This window comes from Oenanthe melanoleuca, chromosome 2 (genome assembly GCF_029582105.1).
Source record: "Oenanthe melanoleuca isolate GR-GAL-2019-014 chromosome 2, OMel1.0, whole genome shotgun sequence".
NCBI lineage: Eukaryota > Metazoa > Chordata > Aves > Passeriformes > Muscicapidae > Oenanthe > Oenanthe melanoleuca.
The window spans coordinates 52,420,534-52,440,936 of NC_079335.1; the positions used below are offsets into that span (position 1 = coordinate 52,420,534).

The 20,403-nt window shown below is 38.3% G+C and overlaps 1 protein-coding gene across 3 annotated transcripts in view; it reads left to right on the forward strand.

The window, feature by feature from the left end:
• LDLRAD4 (low density lipoprotein receptor class A domain containing 4) overlaps positions 1 to 20,403 on the forward strand; it is a 240,275-nt gene that overhangs the window by 73,404 nt on the left and 146,468 nt on the right. For all 3 annotated transcript variants that reach the window (XM_056485912.1, XM_056485914.1, XM_056485913.1), the window contains exon 3: positions 17,198 to 17,338. In XM_056485912.1, coding sequence (XP_056341887.1) covers positions 17,198 to 17,338 — 141 coding nt within the window. The remainder of the gene's footprint in view (positions 1 to 17,197; positions 17,339 to 20,403) is intronic.

Genomic DNA, 20,403 nt, shown 5'->3' on the forward strand with positions numbered 1-20,403 from the left:
TCCTCCTACTTTCTGATCCCTGGCTCTTCTCAGAGCTCTGCCTACATTCCACTTGTAACTTTGCCGCAGGAAGATTTTTTTGGACCAATGGGAGGACACAACAAGGGATTCAGTACACGGACCAGAAGTTTCCTGGCAGCTGCTCTGTGCATGTGCCTCATTTCTCACCTTGTCTTGGTGACCATTCCAAAAGAGAAGAGCCTCTGGATGAGACTCCCCATGTCCTCTCAGGGTTTGTGGTCCAGCTGGTAGCCTGGGAGCCTGGCTGTGTTTCCCCTCTTCCCCACGGAGAGGGAGCAGCAGGAGGCTGTACTGGAAACCATCACAACCCCCTTGTTCCAGCTTACAGCCAGACAGATTGGCCTCTGCTGCCTTCAGCGGTCTTGCCAAGACCTGCCCAAGCTGTCTGCAGTGCTTTCTATGGATGAGCTATGCTAAGGAGTAAGTGGTTAAAGATCCCTTCTAGCAGTGCATGGACTGGTGTGTGGGGGGTTGTGTGTGTGTTGAGTTACAGCACATTTTGAAAAAGAGCAAAATTTTTATCTTTCTTTAAGACCACATCTCTTCCTCTAGGAGCACAGATCATGTGTAAGGAACCTTCTTACAAAATCAGGATTTGTAAGCTTTAGTTAGAAATTTTCTGCCATCAGACTGTCTAAAGGGGCTCTGCTTATGCCATCTAACACTTTCCCTTGTGCAACAGCAAGGTATGCAAGTATTTGTGATGGAAATGTGTGTAAAGTGATGAAAACTTAGCACCAGTAGGAGCAGAAATGGGTTATGATTCTTGAAATCCTGAATTCTGGCCTTTGACATAATGTGTTACTCTAACTTTTTTTTTTTTTTTTTTTTTACTAAAGAGTACATGGAAACTTTGCATGAGCCATCATATGAGAAGGTTTTGTTGGTGATGGCTTTTTGCAAGGACTTAATCACATTTGGCATTTAAAATTTTCTCACTTCTGCTTCATAAAACTGCAAATTTTTCTTAGAAAGGAAGTTTTAATGCTAAAATAGCCTTTTTTTTTGTTTCTGTAGTAACTTTTTAGTTTTATTATTGAAGCAGTAGCCTGAAACCTTGAAAAATTTTCTGAAACTAGAGTTTTACAGCAAGCATATGGCAGATTTTACATTTCACAAGGAAGGAAATAGATGTCTAAGAAAAATAGAGAAATATCAATTGTAAGGAAGAGATGTAAGGTGCTAAGTGCAGATAGACTGAGGACTTCTAAGAAACTCAAAATTTACCTTTCTGTGTAATTTTACGTCTAATAATTTATGACATTGTCAAATAATATGCTAATATCAATGATAGGCTTTTCATCAATTTTTAAAATGTTTGTTTTTCACACTAACTGCAGTGGTTTCTCTATGACATTTTTATATAATATGCATTATTTCTGTCTTTCTATCTTTCTACATTTCTATCTATTATTTCTATTATTTCTATTTATATATGGCAAAAAAACAGCCATGGCAATTCCACAGCTCACAGATCTTCTTTTGCCTTTTCATTATGTTTGGCACTGATTTGTGTGTGCGTGTGATTCCTTAAAAAAACAGTTGAGAATACTTTAAAGATTGAATTAGTTTTAATTCTGGAGGACCACTGTCTGTTTGCCACATAATAAAAAGGAAGGAAAACCACCTACATTAAGCTCACTTTCAGAAGCTAACTGGCATTGCCAGCAAAACTATGACCTTATCAATATTAGACTGGACTGAAAACTTGGGTATTATAAGGAAGTTTTGTGCATGGCAGAGAAAGCAGGGAAATCACTGGATGCAGGATGGAGGGAAAGCTGACCCACAAATAAGGCTGTCTCCTTTTGCCCTGCAGGTAATGTAGCATGCATCAGGACTTTGCTTACTGCACAAGGTGTTCTCCTTCAGTACGAAATCTGCCAGCTCAGTAAATCCAAACATGCCTAATTATCCTGTTCATTTTTCTGGAATAGGAGAACTGGGAGAAGCACCTGGATCTGTCATGTGCTGCAAGTACATCTGCACAACTGTGACTGCTTCTGCAGAGGAGACTCCTTTCCATCAGCACTGGGCACTGCTTGTTTGCTGGAGCTGGGGGTGTCAGTAGGGTGTAGGGCTGCATGCAGTCACAGAAAAGCATGGTCCCTGTTTTGAGGTGTAGTCCTATATCCTGTTGAAATTCCTGGTATGATCCTATTGCTCTCCAGTTGAAATTGGGCTCTTGAGAGACGTATTATCATGGCTGAGTTTGTGACTGAAGACACAGTGTCAAAGGGAAGTGAACTTGAGCCCTTGACCCTTTGATACTAGTAGCTGAACTGGCAATAAAATGGCTGTTCAGGTTTTAGTAGCAGTTAAGACAAGAGTTACTGGTCTGTGTTCATGTGTAGTTCTTCTTAGAATTATCCTTCCCTAAGATACTGGGGAGTGGAATAATAAACCAAGGGTAGTTTGTAGCTATATTCAGTTGTCTACTAATTGTGCTTTTATTTTTATTCCTCTTCAAAACCTTTTTCAGATTCAGCAGAAATCTCTGAGCAGTTCTTTCAAACCTTCACACCTTTCTCATAAATTGGTTATTTAACATTGCAGTAATTTTTTATGTTCTGAACTGTTCCCAGATCTATCACAAAATGATGGCTGTCTCAGACAGGCCCAATTTCATGGCCTCCAGGGTGGAGAGGTGACAGGGTCATGGACAATTGACACAGACTGTGATGCACAGTATTTTAGACAGAGCTTATGGCAGCTTTCCATCCTTAGGATGCCTCATATACCCTGCTAGTATTTGTGTCTTTCATGCAGAGATAGAGCATTTTTTCATATTTCTGACTACTTCAATTTGAAAAATTTAGGGGAGATGTCACTGGGGATAAAGACATTATTGTATACTGGTGCAAGAAATTTATAATCATTCTTCCTCATTGAAATCCTGATCTTTGTAGTCTTATAATGAAATTCTGCTTTATTGTTGCCTTCACTGAGAACAGAGATTAGATCCTAGGAAGCAAGAATCTGGATAAGTCTTCTAAGAACATACTGTTCAGGGTTTCTTCTTCAGGTGTTGTATCTGCATCAGGAAATAAAAGATAAACAAGGTAAAGCTCCACTGACCACCACAGCAGTGCTAGTTATGTACTGAATAACTGTTCTCTGTAGCTGGCTAAATAGAGATGCTTGAAACCATGTCTGAACAAAAAAAAAAGTGGCTTGTTATGCAAAATGGGACATAAAACTCTTCTGGTTTACTTTGTCTTTATAGATAAATGTTTGGATTAAATGGAAGTGAGCAAGTGCATTATATCTCATAGCTGTCTGGGTGCCACAATAGAAACATTTTCCATTGAAAAAATCTGTGCAGGTAACAGACATGCATTAGTGGTTGATGAGATTTAAAAAAAAACTAATGGAACTAGAAAATTATTAAAATTATTAATCAATAGGTATGCTCCTTTACACTGAGGCACATGGTAATGTTGCTCAGTTTGGCTCAATACCTTCCTTCTTACAGTCATGAGCTTTACCTGTCTACATCATTTCACAGCAGTAGTGGCATTCTTCTTCTAATTCTTCTTCTTCTTATTATTATTACTACTACTACTATTATTACAACTCTAGGTATGCTGAGAAGATCCAAGTAGCTTTCCCAGTGTCATGTAGACTGTGGGAAAGCTGCAGCTAAGAAAAGAATTGTAACATTTTTGTTTCAAGATCTTACAAAACCTTCTGTGACTTTACTGGAAGAAAAATTTCTACAACTTTTACTTCAGGCAGCATAACAGTTTTTCCCCCTGGATCTTTTGGTACACAGTGTTATGCATTCCTTTCTTGCTGCTCCATGTTCTTTACAGGACTTGAGTCTTGCATGCTTTGCAAATGTAATAGTGCAGTACTGCAGGCAGCTCCCTTGTACAGCAGCCAGCAAATCTCTTTTCTCCTGAATATTATATGAAAATAATTCAGGCCAGTCTTCTTGTTTGGCCTGCTGGTTTTGTATGCAGACATCAAGTATTAAAACAGAAGCTGGGATATTGTAGTCTGGAAGGACTATTCCATGTGTTTTTGGAATGTGCCTTTGCAACCTGCATTGCCTAATCACATCATATTTTATATAATATATTGTTGATACATGGATTCAAAATCAGATGATACTGTGTTTAAAATAAAAAAATGCATTTCTTATTGACTTGTGGAAATTTCCTTATAAAGCAGGCCAGTGCTTTTGTTATGATGGTTCTGCACTGAGATTTTGAACTCTAGGTTGTCCCTGCATTTAAGAAGTATGAAATAATTCACAGGCTGAGTACCTTGTGAAGGAATCCCCAGCTCAATATATATTCGGCCAGATTTTGCTTCAAACCTTGCCCTACAATTCCTATACTTTGCATTTGGTGTTATTCATGTGAAAGTACATATCTCTTTTTATAATGGTACATGAATCAAAGGTGAACTTAGTGAGGAGAGAATATGGAAAGATTGGATTTTTTTGTTATTTGCTTTTATTTCTTTGCAAGGTACTTGCCTATATGTAAAAAAGGAAATTATTTTATAAGAAAAGAACATTGGTAAGATTCTTTTTAAAATCAGGCTATTCGTTCGTTGTTTTGCTGTTGATATGTAGCTTGAGAGAAAAAATATTTAGAAGACACTTGGAGAAATCTTTATGCAAAAGACAAGATGTAGGCTGCTGATTGCTAGGCATGTGATATAAATAAGCTTTAAGTGAAATAAATATGTGAAGCCCCATTAAAGTTGAAGATATTATCTGGAGAGTTTTAAAGTGATTTAAGGAGTAGTCCTCTCTCATCTCTAGGTACTTGTGATATGAGAGAATGAAATACTTAATGTTCTAAAAAAATAAGAAGGAGCAAAACATTCCTCTCTTTTTTTTTTTAGTCTTCCTTTTCCTTCCTATATCTCTGTCTATATATTTACAGTATCTTTCCACAATCTTAACATGTATAGGTCAGCTTTAGTGTCAAAGAAAATAGTAAGCAAGTTATTTAAAATACATGTTTAGGGGTTGAATTCAGTGGAGTGAGTTATCATTAAAATATAGGTGATTAGCCCCCAAAATGTCAAAATAAGAGACAGACCTACCAAACATCAGCATATTATTAGAAAGATGCCTAGTCTTCCACATCCACTTCCCGTTTCTTCACTGCTTACAGTTTTAATGCTAACTTTGTAGACAGTGTAAGTATGTGAATTCCTTCCATCACTGATGTCATCAAATAGAATTATTTTTTACCCAGTTTTTGTCTGATGGAATTATGCTTCTGAAAACCTGTAGTTTGGTGATTCTCTGAAGGACCCTAATGTTCTATTTGGAAATATGAAATAGACTAAATTGTTTTCTTCAGCTTTTCCTTTGTGAGTGGCTCTCAAATACCTGGCATTTAGGGTGTTTGCCCTTAGTTATTTAAGTTTTTCAAAGAACAGCACCCTACAGCTATATTCCCAAGAAATTGCCATGGAAATCAAAGATAGCATCCTGAGGAGTAACATTGAGGAACAGTGTTCCTCAAAACAAACTGCAAAAGCTCTGCCAAAATTTTGCCTTTCAAGAAGAGTGATCAGATACTCTGCTGTGTTGCATCATGTGAATGTTGGTGTTTTACTCACAAGAGAATGTAATTTTTCTTTTATTAATGGTCTGCTTAGTATGTGCTTGCAGAATAAGATTTTTTTCATTCTGTATTTTAAGCTTTGACAAAAATAAAACTGAGTGTGTGAGGTCATATTTGGAGCTCTAGAAGCCTGTTTAAACCCAAACCGCATTCTTCACTCAAATGTGCTACCATCTCAGCTATAAGTTTAACAGCAGCAATATGTTCTGAAGATTGTAAGTTATTACTGTTATAAGTGCATTTCTGTTACAAACATTCTCATCTTTTTAAAATGGTTAATCCCATTTTGAATGGATGCCTGCATGCCATATACCAGTAAGTATTAAAGTGTTTGTTTGCTATTTAAAATAGGTGAGCTTCACAAAATCCCCTTATGCATAGGTCATTTAACAGCATTTTTCTTACATATTTTATAATCCTGATCCATTATGAAGGGAACTTCCTACCCTTTTATAAGACCTTTTATCAGGGTGTGCTGTTCTGCCATCACTGCTTCTGTCTCTTAGGTAGTAGAGTACTTTTAAATAATTTACTGTCAACTCAAAGACAGTTACTGCATGAAGTATAAAAAGAGTATAAAAATATCAGTTATTATTATTTCCCCACTGTTGTCAATTACAAATTTTCTAGTTAGTTCCTGGTCCTCTGTAACACAAAATACAAGGGGTTTGTTTAAACTTTTGCTGAAGTACTTTAGGTGAATGTTCTTTGTTTAATATTGCATAGAACAGATGATATTTGCATGTTGGAAGCCACATCTCAGCTCAGACCTTAAAAACAACAGATTAGATTCACAAACATTTGAATGGACTAATGTGTTCACAGTGCTCATTTAATTGTAGCCTTTGTTATGTCTCAGTAAGTATGTGAGAACTGGACTAGGAGAAAATCAGGGAGTCCTCAGGGAGTCCACTGCCATGGAATTTCACTCACCTTGGAATTTGATTTGCAAAGATTTGTGTGCTGGGTTGTTCTTTACCTAGTACTGGTAGCTGTTGGACTTCTTTTATGTTTCTTGATGATCATTCTTTTTATAGTCATCTATCTGAATGCAGTGTCTGCAGATTATAAAATATTCCTAATCTGCATCCTGGATTTTAGACTGGTCTCTTTTATGGAGAAGTATGTTAGTGTAACATTCAATAGTAAGACGTGTTTTAAATAAATACTTCCTAGTGACAAGGAAAATTAATCCATATAGATTGTGTTTCTTTGTGTCTCAATTTTTTAAGCATAAGGAGCCTAAATTAGAGGGTTGTTAGGAAGCTGTAACAAATACTTTGTTCTTTTGTTGCTACTTGAAAATGAGCAATGTGGTATTAGCTGGATTTTTGCTTTACTGTGAGCTTCTTATTTGAAATATTCTGAGGAGGGAACAGTGCTATGAGACTGACCTCAGTTCAATTATCTTGACTTGTAAAATCATAAAATTATCACCATCTTTGAACAGATTATTAATAATGAGCTGGTACAGTATTACAAACTACCTTGCCTACAGTTACAGCACAATTAGTTGTTCTTGAGTTTCCAGTGCTCTGGCTGTTTATTCTCTTTCATGGCTGGTAGGATTTTGGGGGGTTCTCTGTGTTCAGCACATCATTTGTACAATTTCTAACATGCTTTAACTTGTCATTGATACACTGATGGTTTGTGCTGTAACCAGAGATTTATCCTAGGCCCCTCTCTTGTCCCCACCCAAAAATTCTGAGAGATATGCAGTGGCAGGTTTAAATTAGATGTCTGAAATGGTTATTGCTATTGGCTGCCTGCACTGCCTCTCTGACAGATGTTGCTGTCTCAAGGCTGGCATGACTGATCTGCATGTCAACCACAGTAGTTGTGAGTCCAGAGTATTAAGATAAACCACAGACAGAAATCATGTCCAGAACAGCTGTAGGCATGAGGTAATGTGTCAGGGTTTTGGGGTGTGGTTTGTACATCAAGTGCTCCTTGGATCTCAAATGTGAAGCACTTTTTGCCAGAAAAGCCAGCTTCAACCATCAGTGGTACCCCAAGCCCAGGTCACAGCTGGCTGTGTGCCTGACAGGTGTGTTGGTACAGTGCAGCACACCAGCTGGCCACTAGACTGATCTCCTTTTGCAAAATTGTGTTTAGGAAGGGACAAGCATGATTAACTTCTCAAAGCCAGCTCTGCCAAGAGGGTGCCAGGCTGTGTGGCTTCAGCCAAGCCAGATGTATAGGTGTGAAGACAAGCCCTTACTGTCACACCTGGACACCCAGGCACCATCAGTCCTCCCTGGGTGCCCCACTCTAGTCTTTCCCTCCTCACCATGCCAACGCTTAGCCTGGGTCAGGTGATCTCCCTGACTCAAGCAGACCTGTGAGAAGCCTCCTCAGTTTCTGTCTCTTTCCAGAGGAGTGGTGGCACATGGATGTGACCAGCAGCTGATGCCATTGGAAGGCTGTGCCATGCCCCACCCAGCTGTCACTGGGCAGCAGTGCCAGCCAAAAGCACTTGGTTATGGGGACACAGTGCTCCAGCTTTATGTTTTTGTTGGTTATCACATGCAACATAGTCATGGCCTGAGCTTGTGAACAAGAGCCTCTGTTTGTATTCAAGTTTTGCATTGTGTTAGGCCTGTGCCTACTTATTAGGTACTTTTTCACTTAAAGACTCAGTGTATCTGCAAAGCTGAGTGCAGACTGGGGAAGGGAAGTAATGTGCTTTGGTTTTCTGTACTATAAAGTTACCCAAGGTAATGCATGGTGCAAGGATAGGCTCAGCACCATCTAACATCTTGTTAATAGTATGTTCACATGCACAGCCTGAAATGCACTGTACCAAACACTGTCCATTTTAAAGTGATACTGTTGCAACAACAGAGGATCTAAGTTGGTAGAGATTTCTTTGGGATGCCTGTATCAGTGTTTTTGGCACAGTCTGCTTTGTAAACACTTTGGCCATGGAAATAGTTAAATAGTCTTGGTTAAATATCTGCTCTGTGGTCAAATATGTTGCTGATGCTAAACAAAACCTCATAATTGTAGTTTGAAATAATCTTTATTGAAACTATGATGCACAGGTTGCTAAATGAGGCACTCTCAAAGCATAAAATACTGGCTCTGCATTCACATTTCTTCTTTGTGTCTCTCTGTCTCATGCACTTGATGTTGGGAGCACTTATGGACAGAGGAGGAGCACCTGGTGGTTGTAGTGATGGCTGAACTTGGCTGTACCTGGAAGTGAAGTGGAAATCTTGTGTGAAAGCAAGGGGGGAGCAGGGCTCACTCACCTCCCTTCCCCACTGCAGTTCATCTGCCTCTTCCCCTGCTGTCCCAGTATGGCTTGGGCTGTTGCTCTGCCAGTGGCACTGCTGGAGCCCCACAGTATCTGTGCCTTTTGGTTATTTGGGAGTGCTGCCAGAGACTCTTCTGATGCAAACAATGGGAAGTTTTTTTTTTACAGTTTTTATTTCCAGAAAAGCAGAAGAGAATTTCTTGGGACGTGGAAGAGGCACTTTTGTAGGCTAGGGGTGTTCTTCCAGCTCAGCATCACAGACCTGCTGCATGCAGGACACATGGGAGGGATTCTCCAAGGTATTTAGTTATAGAGAAAATATCAGGCAAACCAAATGAATACCAGCTCCACTATATGGAAATGCATATATGTGGGTGTCTGTGTACATTTACAGTGCAATACATACCTGAGAGGAAGTGTTCATGGCAATTGGTAAAAATGAAGAATTAAAGAAAGGTAGGAAGACTTTTTTTTTTTTTTTAAAGCTTAGCCAAGAAAACCTATACTTCTGGGAAAAATACTAAGGTGAATAGAATGTATGACTCATTTTTTAGATAGAGATGAATAAGGAGGGAAGAGTTTAGTAATAATTGATACAAGATGGTACTAGTTTGTAAAATCTTTGTCTATGCTGTGTGGTGCAAACCACTGAGAGCAATCTGTTTCCTTTTAATCTAGGTATTATTTTATTAAAATTTTTAATGTGAATGCTGAGGCACAGTGAACTGAGTTAGATACTTCTTAGATAATTGGACTTTAGTTAAAATTGCTTTGGAAGTACAAAATCTAAGAGTGACAAGGTATGTACTGCAGGTACACACAAATCTTTGCAGGTGTGGATCAGAGAACTTGATCCTGATGATAACAGACTTTTCATTAGTCACATTAGTGTGCATTGCACAATTCAAATGCCATTGAGAAATGAAAGAATACTGTTGTCCACTGAGCTCTTGTTACAGTGGAAACTCTGTAACTGTCCTGCATCTTGATACACAGTAAATACATTAATTTCTCTTACATTTTCTCTTATATTGTGCCCAGGAAGACATAAGAAAAAAAGGTACTGTCACCAGTATTAGGTTGACATCTGAACAGCCACATGAAACACAGTATATGCTTGCCTGCATTATGTACTGCTTTTATGAGAAGTCCAGTTCTCAGGTTAGTTCTTAGACCCTTCCTTGATTCACCACACCATTCACCACAATCAATTCACCTTGATTCATTACACCATTTCAGATGAGAATGCTATTTCTTCTGTACTTCAGTACCTTCTGGAGAGCTAACTTAAAACAGTTCCTGCCCTACAGGAGTCACAGTCTTAACGTGAACCTAATTTAACAACAAAAAACATAAAGACAACACTTTTTCCTACCAGTCAAACCATATTCCCTAACCCCAGATAATCCTTGGGTGTTGCTGTGACTGTTGTGAGTCTTTATCTGGGCCTGGTCTTAGGACTGCAGTCAAAACTTCACAAAGCGTCTGTAAAGGGACATGGTTTAATCTGTATTTCAGATATATTCAGGTACTATAATCTGTTTAATCTATAATCTGTATTTACAGATTCAAAGTTTATGAAGTTGCCTGATAAAATGGTCTTCTCTTGAGCTGTTTGCTAAGCAAACAACATTCCAAAGAAAAAACAAAAAGCTGCTACAGTAATGTGATTTTTAAATTTTATATTCCTCTATATATGCAGTACTCTACAAGTCTGCTAAGTGGCACTGCTTGTGATTATTAAAGATTTCTTAAGATGAACACCAACTAAGATAATTTTAAAATATTTACCATAATTCAAGAATTCTTTGAATTATGATTAAGGAGGATGAGATGTTAAGAAAATCTCATTTGCACATACCCTTCTTACCTGCACTTGCCCATGATAATGACATTTTGCTTGATAAAAATTATAAGGTACGTGCTTAATGTATCTCCAATCGTCTCCTCATGTGATTTCTTGACTGAAAATGAGAGTGTCATTAGTTGAGTCACCAATGCTCCTTCCCCATACTTGGCTTAGAAAACTTTGCTAGTGCTTATAGAAATGTAGAGCCAGCAGCCACTCCTGCAGAGTTCCATGGCTCCTGCACACCCATCCCTCTTCACAGCATGTGAAGGATTGTCACATGAATGAGGAGAAGGAGACACAGTTCTCGACTTTTGTTGCGAAATCCTGGCATTTCGGTTCTCTGTGGGCATAAGCAGGCAGAACATTGCCAGGCCAGGAAAAGCAAATGAGGAGTAGAAAGGCAGAAAATGGAACCCCATGTTTATAGTGCCTTGCTGTTTTATGGGAAGGTAGGTGATAAATAGAACAAATCATTTATGAAGGTAGCAATAGAAGAGGTTTTCCTTTATTGGCTTTTCTCTGTGCTGGCAGAACTGGCAATTTGTGTGAGCTTGACAGTCTTTGAGATCACCTCGGAGAGACTTTGTCCATTAGGGATGAGTGCTGTGATGGGAACTGTTGTCTCATTCCTAAGGGGACATGCTCAGGGTTGCTGCTGGTCCCCAAAGCAAAGCTGTGGAGACTCACTGCATGGGCAGGATGGTGGCTCAGTGACAGCAAATCTCCTGAATTTAGTTTCCAGTGTTGATAAAAACTCTTTTCTTAACGCCTCAGTGGCCCTCAGGATGAGATTCTTCTCTTCATTTTCACACCAGAGGCAGTGAATATATACATCTATATATATAGTGAAGAAAGATCACAGGCAAAAACTAACTTCACTGACCAATCTCAAAATAAGGGAGCTCTTCCGGTTACCCCAAGATATCTGGGGTAATTTAATTCAGGATATTAATTAAGGTAAGCTTTGTGAAATGTCCTAATGCCCTGAACTGGTGAACTGAGCAGCGGATTTTGCTACCTGTGTGCAAGAATGTTGTGTTTGCTTCCTTTAGTTACCGACATAAATAGTAACTCGTTAAAGGGCACAGCTCCAGGCTTTGCCTTAAGAAGTAGATGAAAAGATAATTGCTGGATAAGCAAGAGAGCATGGGGGACTGTAAGAGCAAATGAGACTGGTTGTGAACCAGTAGCAATCTTCTTTCAGTGAGCCTGGTTTTAGGGCTGTAATCTCCCTGGGCAGAGAAGGTCTGTGTCTCCACGTTGCTCCGGGAGCAGCCTCGCCCCTTGGTCCTGTGGGCGCTGAGGACAGGTCTGACCGTGGCTACTGCTCTGCTTCTTACCCTGCATAAGCTGATCCACTTTCATTTTTGTTGGTGTAGTGCTTGGCATTCTTTCTGTGAAGTGCTTTTTTGTTTTGTAGAGACCTATTTATCCCTCCCTTCCCTGCACCAGTGGAGGTTTATTAGATTGCATGGCAGCCTGCCATCTTCCTTATTAACCAAGCTTTTTCCCAAATAAACACGCTCCTTTGTGTGCATGTCTCCTATTTATGATTTACTTCCCATTATAAAGCTACAATCTACAATATTAAAAATAATACACAGAGAGATGTTTATGAGAGGCAGAACAGGGTTTTATTGTACTGACTCTGGTATTTGTGGTTTATATTGCTTTAATCTCTAGTGAAGTGTGGTTCCTCCCGCCCTCCCCAATTTACTGCTTCTGCCTCTTATTATCCTTATAACAGGTGATGGTGCCCTTTAAACATGTTTTCTTCCAGGCTCTTACATGCTGCAATATGAGCAGGAGTATGAAAAAGTACGATGCTGTACTTAAAATGGCTTATTTACGTAAGAAATTATAAATTAAGCCTTTATTCTGGAGATCTAGGTCCACCCACCTGGAGGCAAAGAGATCCTTCCCTGCCATTGCCATGACTCCAGTAGGGTATTTGATCACCCTCTGCTGGCTGAGCTGCCCAGGCACCTGCCAGTCTGCTGGATTTTGGGAGAGTGCCTTTCCACTCTGGTGAAATCCCAGGCATCACTTAGGATTTTGTTTTGTGCATTTGAACCACGTTACTGCAGTTTAGTCACAGCAGTTTGAAATCACTGCCTGCATATATAGTTTTTTATTTTTTATTCAAATGGATGGAAGAGAATTCTGCCCCTGGGTCAGATAATCATCTCAGACCCGTTAAATAAGCAGCTGTGACATGCATCATAACAGTGGCCTAAACCACCATATTTTTTCAATATGACACTTTGCTGCTTTTTTCCTTGGCCCGTGGTTGGGCTTACATTAGAAAAACAAACAGCACTTAGCTATAATTAAAAACGCCCTACGATAAGTGGGATGACAAAACAATGGGAATGCTGTTCATATGGATGAAGTCAAGTGTAAATGAAGTCTAAAAGAATTAAGTTGAATGCAAGGATAAAATTATCTTGTTGGCTAGGCACAGAAAGTATAAAATAAGCCTACCCAATATATCAGATCTTGCATTTCACAGTAAAAAATCTGATTAGGGTAGTTTTTTTGTACCATGAGGCAAATCCATCTTTTGCAGTAGCAACAGAAATATAACCTTCAATTAACTATTTGAAACTATTGAGATGCAGTCGTATATTAATTGGTAATTGTAGAGAGTTTTATGCATACAAGCATCTACCTTGAACATGTGTGCAATATACATTTTATACTACTTACATTCAGTTTCTAAAAATAGGAAATGTTTAGAATAGTATTCTTAGTATTCCTTTTTTTCAAGACAGTCAAGTTCTACCTGGAAGTATGTTTATTAAAATTTTAGGTTGAAGAACCACTGTATCATAAAGATAGTTTTTTCAAAGTATGCTCCAGACATAATTATGAACATAGTAAGACATAATTATAAGAAGGGTTGATATTTTTCAACCTCCAGTAGCTGTCATCTTGCTTCAGGTTTAGCTCTAGTCAGAGCCTTGCTGACCAACTGACTGATGTTTCACTAATTGCCACTTGAAAATGAAAAGGGAAACTGTCTAGCTTTGAAACATTATTCATGAAAGAAGGATCATGCTGGCTTGTTTTCAGAACAGGATCTTTTCCCCCAGTCTTGTCTAGACAAGCCAAGTTCAAGACTTTGTACTGAAAAGGACTCTCTGCTGTGTCATTATGCATGTTGGTTTAGTCTGGACTGGTCTGGATTCCCTGGTCAGAGTGTTTGAGGTCACTCCTTGTATTTTTGCACAGAGCTCTGCAGGTTTTTTTCAGTTTGACAATAATATTTGCTTTCTACTACCTCCCTCAACCTTACTTTGATCCATCTTGCTTTACAAGGGAGGGTTCTTCTCTGGTTTTAGTAAAAGTACACAGTGTTCAAATGCATTCACTAAGTAAACTAATTTAAGGTACTGAATTTTTGTTCACATGTTGCAGATATCAGATCCTAAGTATATTCTATGATCAGAAGTATCTGTATTTTCATAGAATAATCTGTTCAATTAATTTATACTATTCCTGCTATATAGTTTTTCTTTGAATATTTCTTTCAGACTTCAACAGAATGTGATTATGCAGACTAAGTTTTGCAATTTTGTGTCTTCCATTAGATATTACATTTTGTTAGATTTAGATGTTACTTTTGCAGATGTGTGAGTGAAAAAAAGGAGGAAGCCTCATTGATATGCAGGCACTGCTCAGCACTAACCAAAAACATTGTTGTGGCATTAACACTGTCCCACAACACTGTCCAACACTGACTATGTGGATCACAAATCCAAATAGCCACCATAGGGTCTGTTGTGAAGAAAGTTAACTCCATCCCAGCCAGGGCCAGTAGAGGATCACTGCTTCCTTGGCAAATAGGTTTGGTGGGAGATCAGAAGGCAACATGATTTTTGACAATATGCCCCATTTTCAAATCAACACAGAATTCCCCTGGTGTTGAGAGCAATCTCCCAGTCAATGTGGGCACATCTAAAAGGGGACAAGAGCCCTCATGACTCTTTTTTTTTTTAATGCACCTTCTCAATGGCTATTTTCACATGTGTGAGGGAATGAGGAAGTAGCTTTAATATTTTACAAGAAAAGTTGATTGAGTCTGCTTTTTGATTCCAAATTTCAGTATGGTCAGTTATCTATGACAATCCCCCTTTTCCCCCCCACCTTAAATCACAAAACCTTTCTTCTGGTTGTCCTCTTACGATAAAGTTAGTTAAACCCCAGAACTTTAAGACTTTAATATAACTATGGAGAATTTAATGCTTGGTCCAGTCTTTTGTGTGAAATCTGTATAATCTGGTGGCAAACAGACACCTTGAGTTCTTAGCTTTAACTGCTTTTGACTTGACATCTTGCTTTAGTATTTTATATCAGCCGTGGGGGAAGCATGGGAAGCATTACATTAGGATTCAACACAAAGGCACAGGAAGGCAGTAAAAGTTACCCAAAGTAGCATGCCAAATGTTCAAATATGATGATTGAGTCTTTCTAATAGAAGCATTATGTTCTTTACCACTCTAACTTAACCCTGTGTTATATTTTTCATTTAAGATACCTGAAAAGTTTGAATTCTTTCAAGGCAATTTTTCTAACCTTCCAAGACAGCTTTGTTCATTTCTTGTTCCAGTTTCTTCATAAAATTGCAGGAATGAGTCCTAAAGCATTGCAATTATCAGATTGCTAATATTGAGCCTAGTCTTTTAAGTCTCCTTTCGAAAAGTAATTGTTAATGACATTTTCAGTTCCATGAGTTTCAAAGGCTTACTTCATTTGGTTATGATTTTTTTTTGTAGTCTATACTCAAATAGAATCTAAGCCCTTCAATGCCTCTTCAGTTCTTTGTTGTAGCAGAGAAGAACAGAGTAACAAACAGAAGAAAATTATTTGTTTGTACAGTATTTTATTCTACAATTTTAATAGGTGAGGGACTGAAAAAGCTTATATTTGAGGACTTCATTTAGGCAAATACTTATTTTATAAGTACATTTTCACCAAGCAAAATAAATCAGTTTTTTTTCCCCACAGGAAATGCTTGTTTTCCTTGCATTTCATACCTTCTATTTATATTCTTAGGTAACATTTTATTTGTTACACATATTTATGCATCCAATTTTTTATTGCAGCAGGTTTTTCCTGGCACATATACCAAAATACCATTAATACTCTTGAAAAGTGTTCAGAGTGAAGTCTGTAAATTGCTTTTATCTGTAAAGCAAATGAAAAATGAAAATGAATTCACTCCCTTTCTCATTTTCTTTTTCCTCTCCTTTGCTATTACCATGCTTGCACTACACAACAGACATGTAAGTGTCACACCTTAGTAACTGATTTAGGGGATGTTTTAGAATTGGAGGCCCTGTTGTCTCAGTTCAGACTAAGTTAAGATTAAAGCAAAGTCTTTTGCAGATACTGTTGAAGATGAACAAATTCTATCTCTTTGCTGCAGAATCTTCTCTGTGGAGCAGAATTAGCCAAGCCATACTGCAGTCTTAGAGAAGCCCATGGTTCAGGGAATGGCACTCCTTCAATAAACTACTCGTGAGAGTTTCTAATTCTGTCTGTTTGCCTCTGCTTGTGAATGAGCTTGTGAATGACAATCACCAGAATCTGTCAACATACCAGTAGTGTAATCATTAAAGTTCAATTTGTCTAGATATGTGTTCTCTGTTCTATACATGTATTTTACTTTGGAGCAAGTCTAGTGAGAAAGCTTTTCATAATTGTGTGTATATTTTTGTGAACACTTCCTAATTACATCTCCAATACTTGATATAAACTATACTTGGTCTCATATGAATTGTTCTCGTGACAGAATTATATTTAGGGGAAATTGTTCTCCCTTTTTTTGATAAAAACAAAGTGTAAAAGCTACAGCATGCCTGCATTTAGCATGCAGACACCGTATATGCATTTTAGAAGTTTACTAACTTTGAAAGAACACATGTGGGATTTCAATGTGCAGACACCAAGTGCTTGATAGTAATTAGGTGGGAGACTGGCAAAATGGCTTTGGGAAGGTAGTTAAGGAATAATTGTCTGTGTCTGGACAGGGTTGTTCCTGGTTACAAGCTATACTGTTGCCCTACAGCTGATGCAAGATTTTTTTAACGTGAGACAATTATTACTCTTATTAATAGTGCTGTCTAGCCCCAAGTATGCAAGGTGCCACACAAACATATATGAGAAGACAGTCTATCCAAAGTGAGCTATAATCAACATGAACTGCAAAAAATATTCCTTATTATTAAAAAAGGTGAGAAATCTGGTTTACTTGTGGTTTGATTCTGGTGATCAGGAATGTGTCATGTATATATTTATGCATGCAATGCTACAAGAACAAAATTGTTTGTTTTGGTGTTGAAGTGACAAAGACCTATCCACCATTATAGCATCTACTTGAAGAATATTGTCATTTTAGCACTGAAAGAAGAGTAGGCATCAATTTTCTCACAAATTTTTGGTTTGGTTTCTTTTTTTGCCTTTCAGAGTGCAAATTCACCTGCGCCAGTGGTAAATGCTTGTATCTTGGTTCACTGATTTGTAACCAACAGAATGACTGTGGGGATAACAGTGATGAAGAGAACTGCCTGCTTGTAACAGAGCATCCACCTCCAGGCATCTTTAGCTGTGAGTATTGGCTCCTTGTGTGCATCCATGTATGTATGTATGTCAGATATGTCTGTTTGCCTCAGAAATCAGTCTTTTAATCTGCAGTATGATATCAGGGGAGTATGAGACAGAGGAAGTAAATACTATTTTTCTCTGAACTAGCAGGGATTTGTGACAAACTTTCCCCTAAAATATTTCCATTCTAAACATAGAAATTTGTAGTTATTCCAAGGGAGTTTGTGCCATGAACATTGTGGTTATTGTCATATGATCATATGTGGCCTCTGAGAAAGCATTATTAAATCTTTGTTTTCCAACATTCTACAAAATATTCTATGCTGAGTCTGTGTAAGAGTCTTTATATGCTATTAAGACCATCAAGAAAATTATAATTTTTCTGTTGATCATTCCTGTTAGCTTTATTGATGCTGAGATCAGCGTCATTTGGTAGGTTACTGACCTTTGTAGGTATATATTTAAAATAGCTTTAGTTGCTATTCTTCAGTGCATAAATATTGCACACACAGTGACAGAGTTTATCACTACAATTGCTTTCTTAGTGCTTTGCCCTCAGTCATGTACATGGAAATCAAACTTTACTTTTGCTTTTGTTTCTTGTGCAATAATTTATTTCTAAATCACAATTCACTTTCTGGATGGGTGATAAATTTTCCAATAAGGTTTCTTAAACACAGGTACAATAGAAGTATGTTATATTACTTCTGCTTTCCATATGGTTTTTTTCTGCCCATGCTGACATCCCTCAGTATTCTATGTCACTTCTGGTTGGGAACTATGTCTTAGGAACATCTGTTTTGTTACGTTGTTTTTAGTAATAGCAGTTATGAGCAGCATGTATCTATGATTTTTGTAATTAATGCATGGGGCTCTAAGCAGGACAGAAGATAAGTCAGGTATTGGATACATGCCTGTCCTTCTGTACACACTAATCTCCAAGTGAACATGTTCCTAAATCTATAATCTAAATTGTTTAAATCTTGTACTTTGTGTTACTTTGGTGCCTCTGCAGCAATTTCAGTGGCTTTGAAATAATAATGACCCATGTATTCATTTAGGCTATTTCATTCTATTTTTGTTTTAATTTTTTTGGTTTTGAGTGGAACTCTCTCCCAAGTCCCAGGACAAGACATAGGCTTTGGTGATGGGTCCAAATCAAAATGTTACGTTTGCCCAAGACTTCGGCTTTTGAGTTGTAAAAAAGTTACATTTTGTTATTTATTCATGCAAAACTTTTAAGTATGTCTGTAAAGTTCAAATTAGAGGAATTTTTTTTGACTGGGGTACTGTACAGCTCTTCTCTTAAACCAAGCTAGCACAACTGTTTGTCCAAAAGTGGCCCCAAAAATCACAGTGGTAGCAGATGGAGGGAAGTGCTTTGGTGATGAGCAGCAGCTGTGGCATCACAGGTGGTGGCCCTGCACAGCTGCAGTGTGATAATGTCACCCTGTGAGTTCCATGGTGGAGCCTCTAAGGTGGAACTCCCAAACTCCTTTTCATCCTGAGGTCTGACAATGAGGGTGCTGGAGGTTTGGCAGTACCCCTCTGTGCTGGGGGCAGTCATGCAGCAATCAAGTGTCATCTTGGCACCTTCTCCTCAAAAGGCTTTTGGGCTCTAGGAATTGTTACTTGTTCGATCCAGGATCTGCAAACTTCCTGGTCTTTCCCTAAGTCACATCTGTCCCCTCCAGTCTTGCTGTAGATCATGAAGACAGTCCTGCCTGGTCAGCTCCAGCCACTTTCAGTTCGTGCTGACCAAACCAAACAAAATGTGTCTCTGGACAACCTTCAGTGAAAGGTTCCCTACTGCTTTCCTGAGACCTGCAGTTGGTGCATTTCTTGATCCTGTCTCTGCAAAGTTGTGCAAGTTGGCAGCATTTTTCTTACTTTTCAGTGGACTTGGAGAAAGATAGTCAGCTTCCTCCTCCAGTCAGCCTTTTACAGCTGTGAGGGCTGCTACCACCCAGCTATGGGTGTTAAAAAACCTTCAACAAACAAAACAAATCCCCCCCAAGTTTGTTCATATGAATTATGTTTCCTTAAATCTGTAAGAATTGTTAATTTTTTCTGACTGCTTCCAATAGCCCTACTACTTGAGATCTCCCAAGTGCAGAGGGCAGTGGGATAATTGCATAAACAGTCTCATTAAGTCTTTCAAGAACTGTATTTGCTGGTTTTGCAACAATATTGGAAATGAGGAGTTTGTAGAGGAAATACTGGATGCATTGCTAGGAGCATTTGGAAATGTTTAACTTTTTGCTCACCTTGTGGCAGATAAAGTGTTGCATTTGGGGATATTGTCAGTGACTGTACTTTTTCACTGCAATAGGAACATTTTTCATTGCAATTGCATGTGACAAATGCTGTTAAATAAAGGGACTTTGGTTTTAAGTAAAAAGTCCAAATCCCAGTGAAAGAGGATCCTAATGGTGAAACAAAGAGAAAAAGAAGATCAAAGCCAGACAAAAATAATGCAACCATAAACTGTATTTAAATTATATTTACTATGTTTTGGCTATTAAACAGACTACTGCATGGTAGAAATCAATGCCAGTTGGTAATAGGAAACAAAATTATTATGGACACATCAGTTGTGTTGGCTTATTCCAGCTTTGAAAAAATGCTTTTAGAATACTTGCTGAAGTGAGGTCCCCAGGCCTTAGAGGGATGACATGTTGAATTAAGAAATGTGTGCATGCTTTTGCTCTCAATGGTTTTAATGGGGATCCCTACCAGAGTACACCAGAGTGTATGCTCTTGAAATGTCCCAGCTGACCAGCCTTCCTTTCAACAGAGAAGTACATACATTCATTGCTCTCTAATTAGTAACAAGACAGTAATACAACTCAATAAGAAGAAAATTAGTATTAAAAAAAAAATCACTTGAGGAATATTAAACCAGGTATTTCTTTCTGGTTAATGTTATATATAAGCTCTGTTCTTGCATCTTCTAGCTTGTGTGCAATTCTTGAATGGGAAAGAAACCGTTGAAAGGAGCCACTTATTAGTTTGTGCTGGTTAAAATCCAAGCAGTGTATCCTATTTCTCCCTGGGACTGCCCTTGT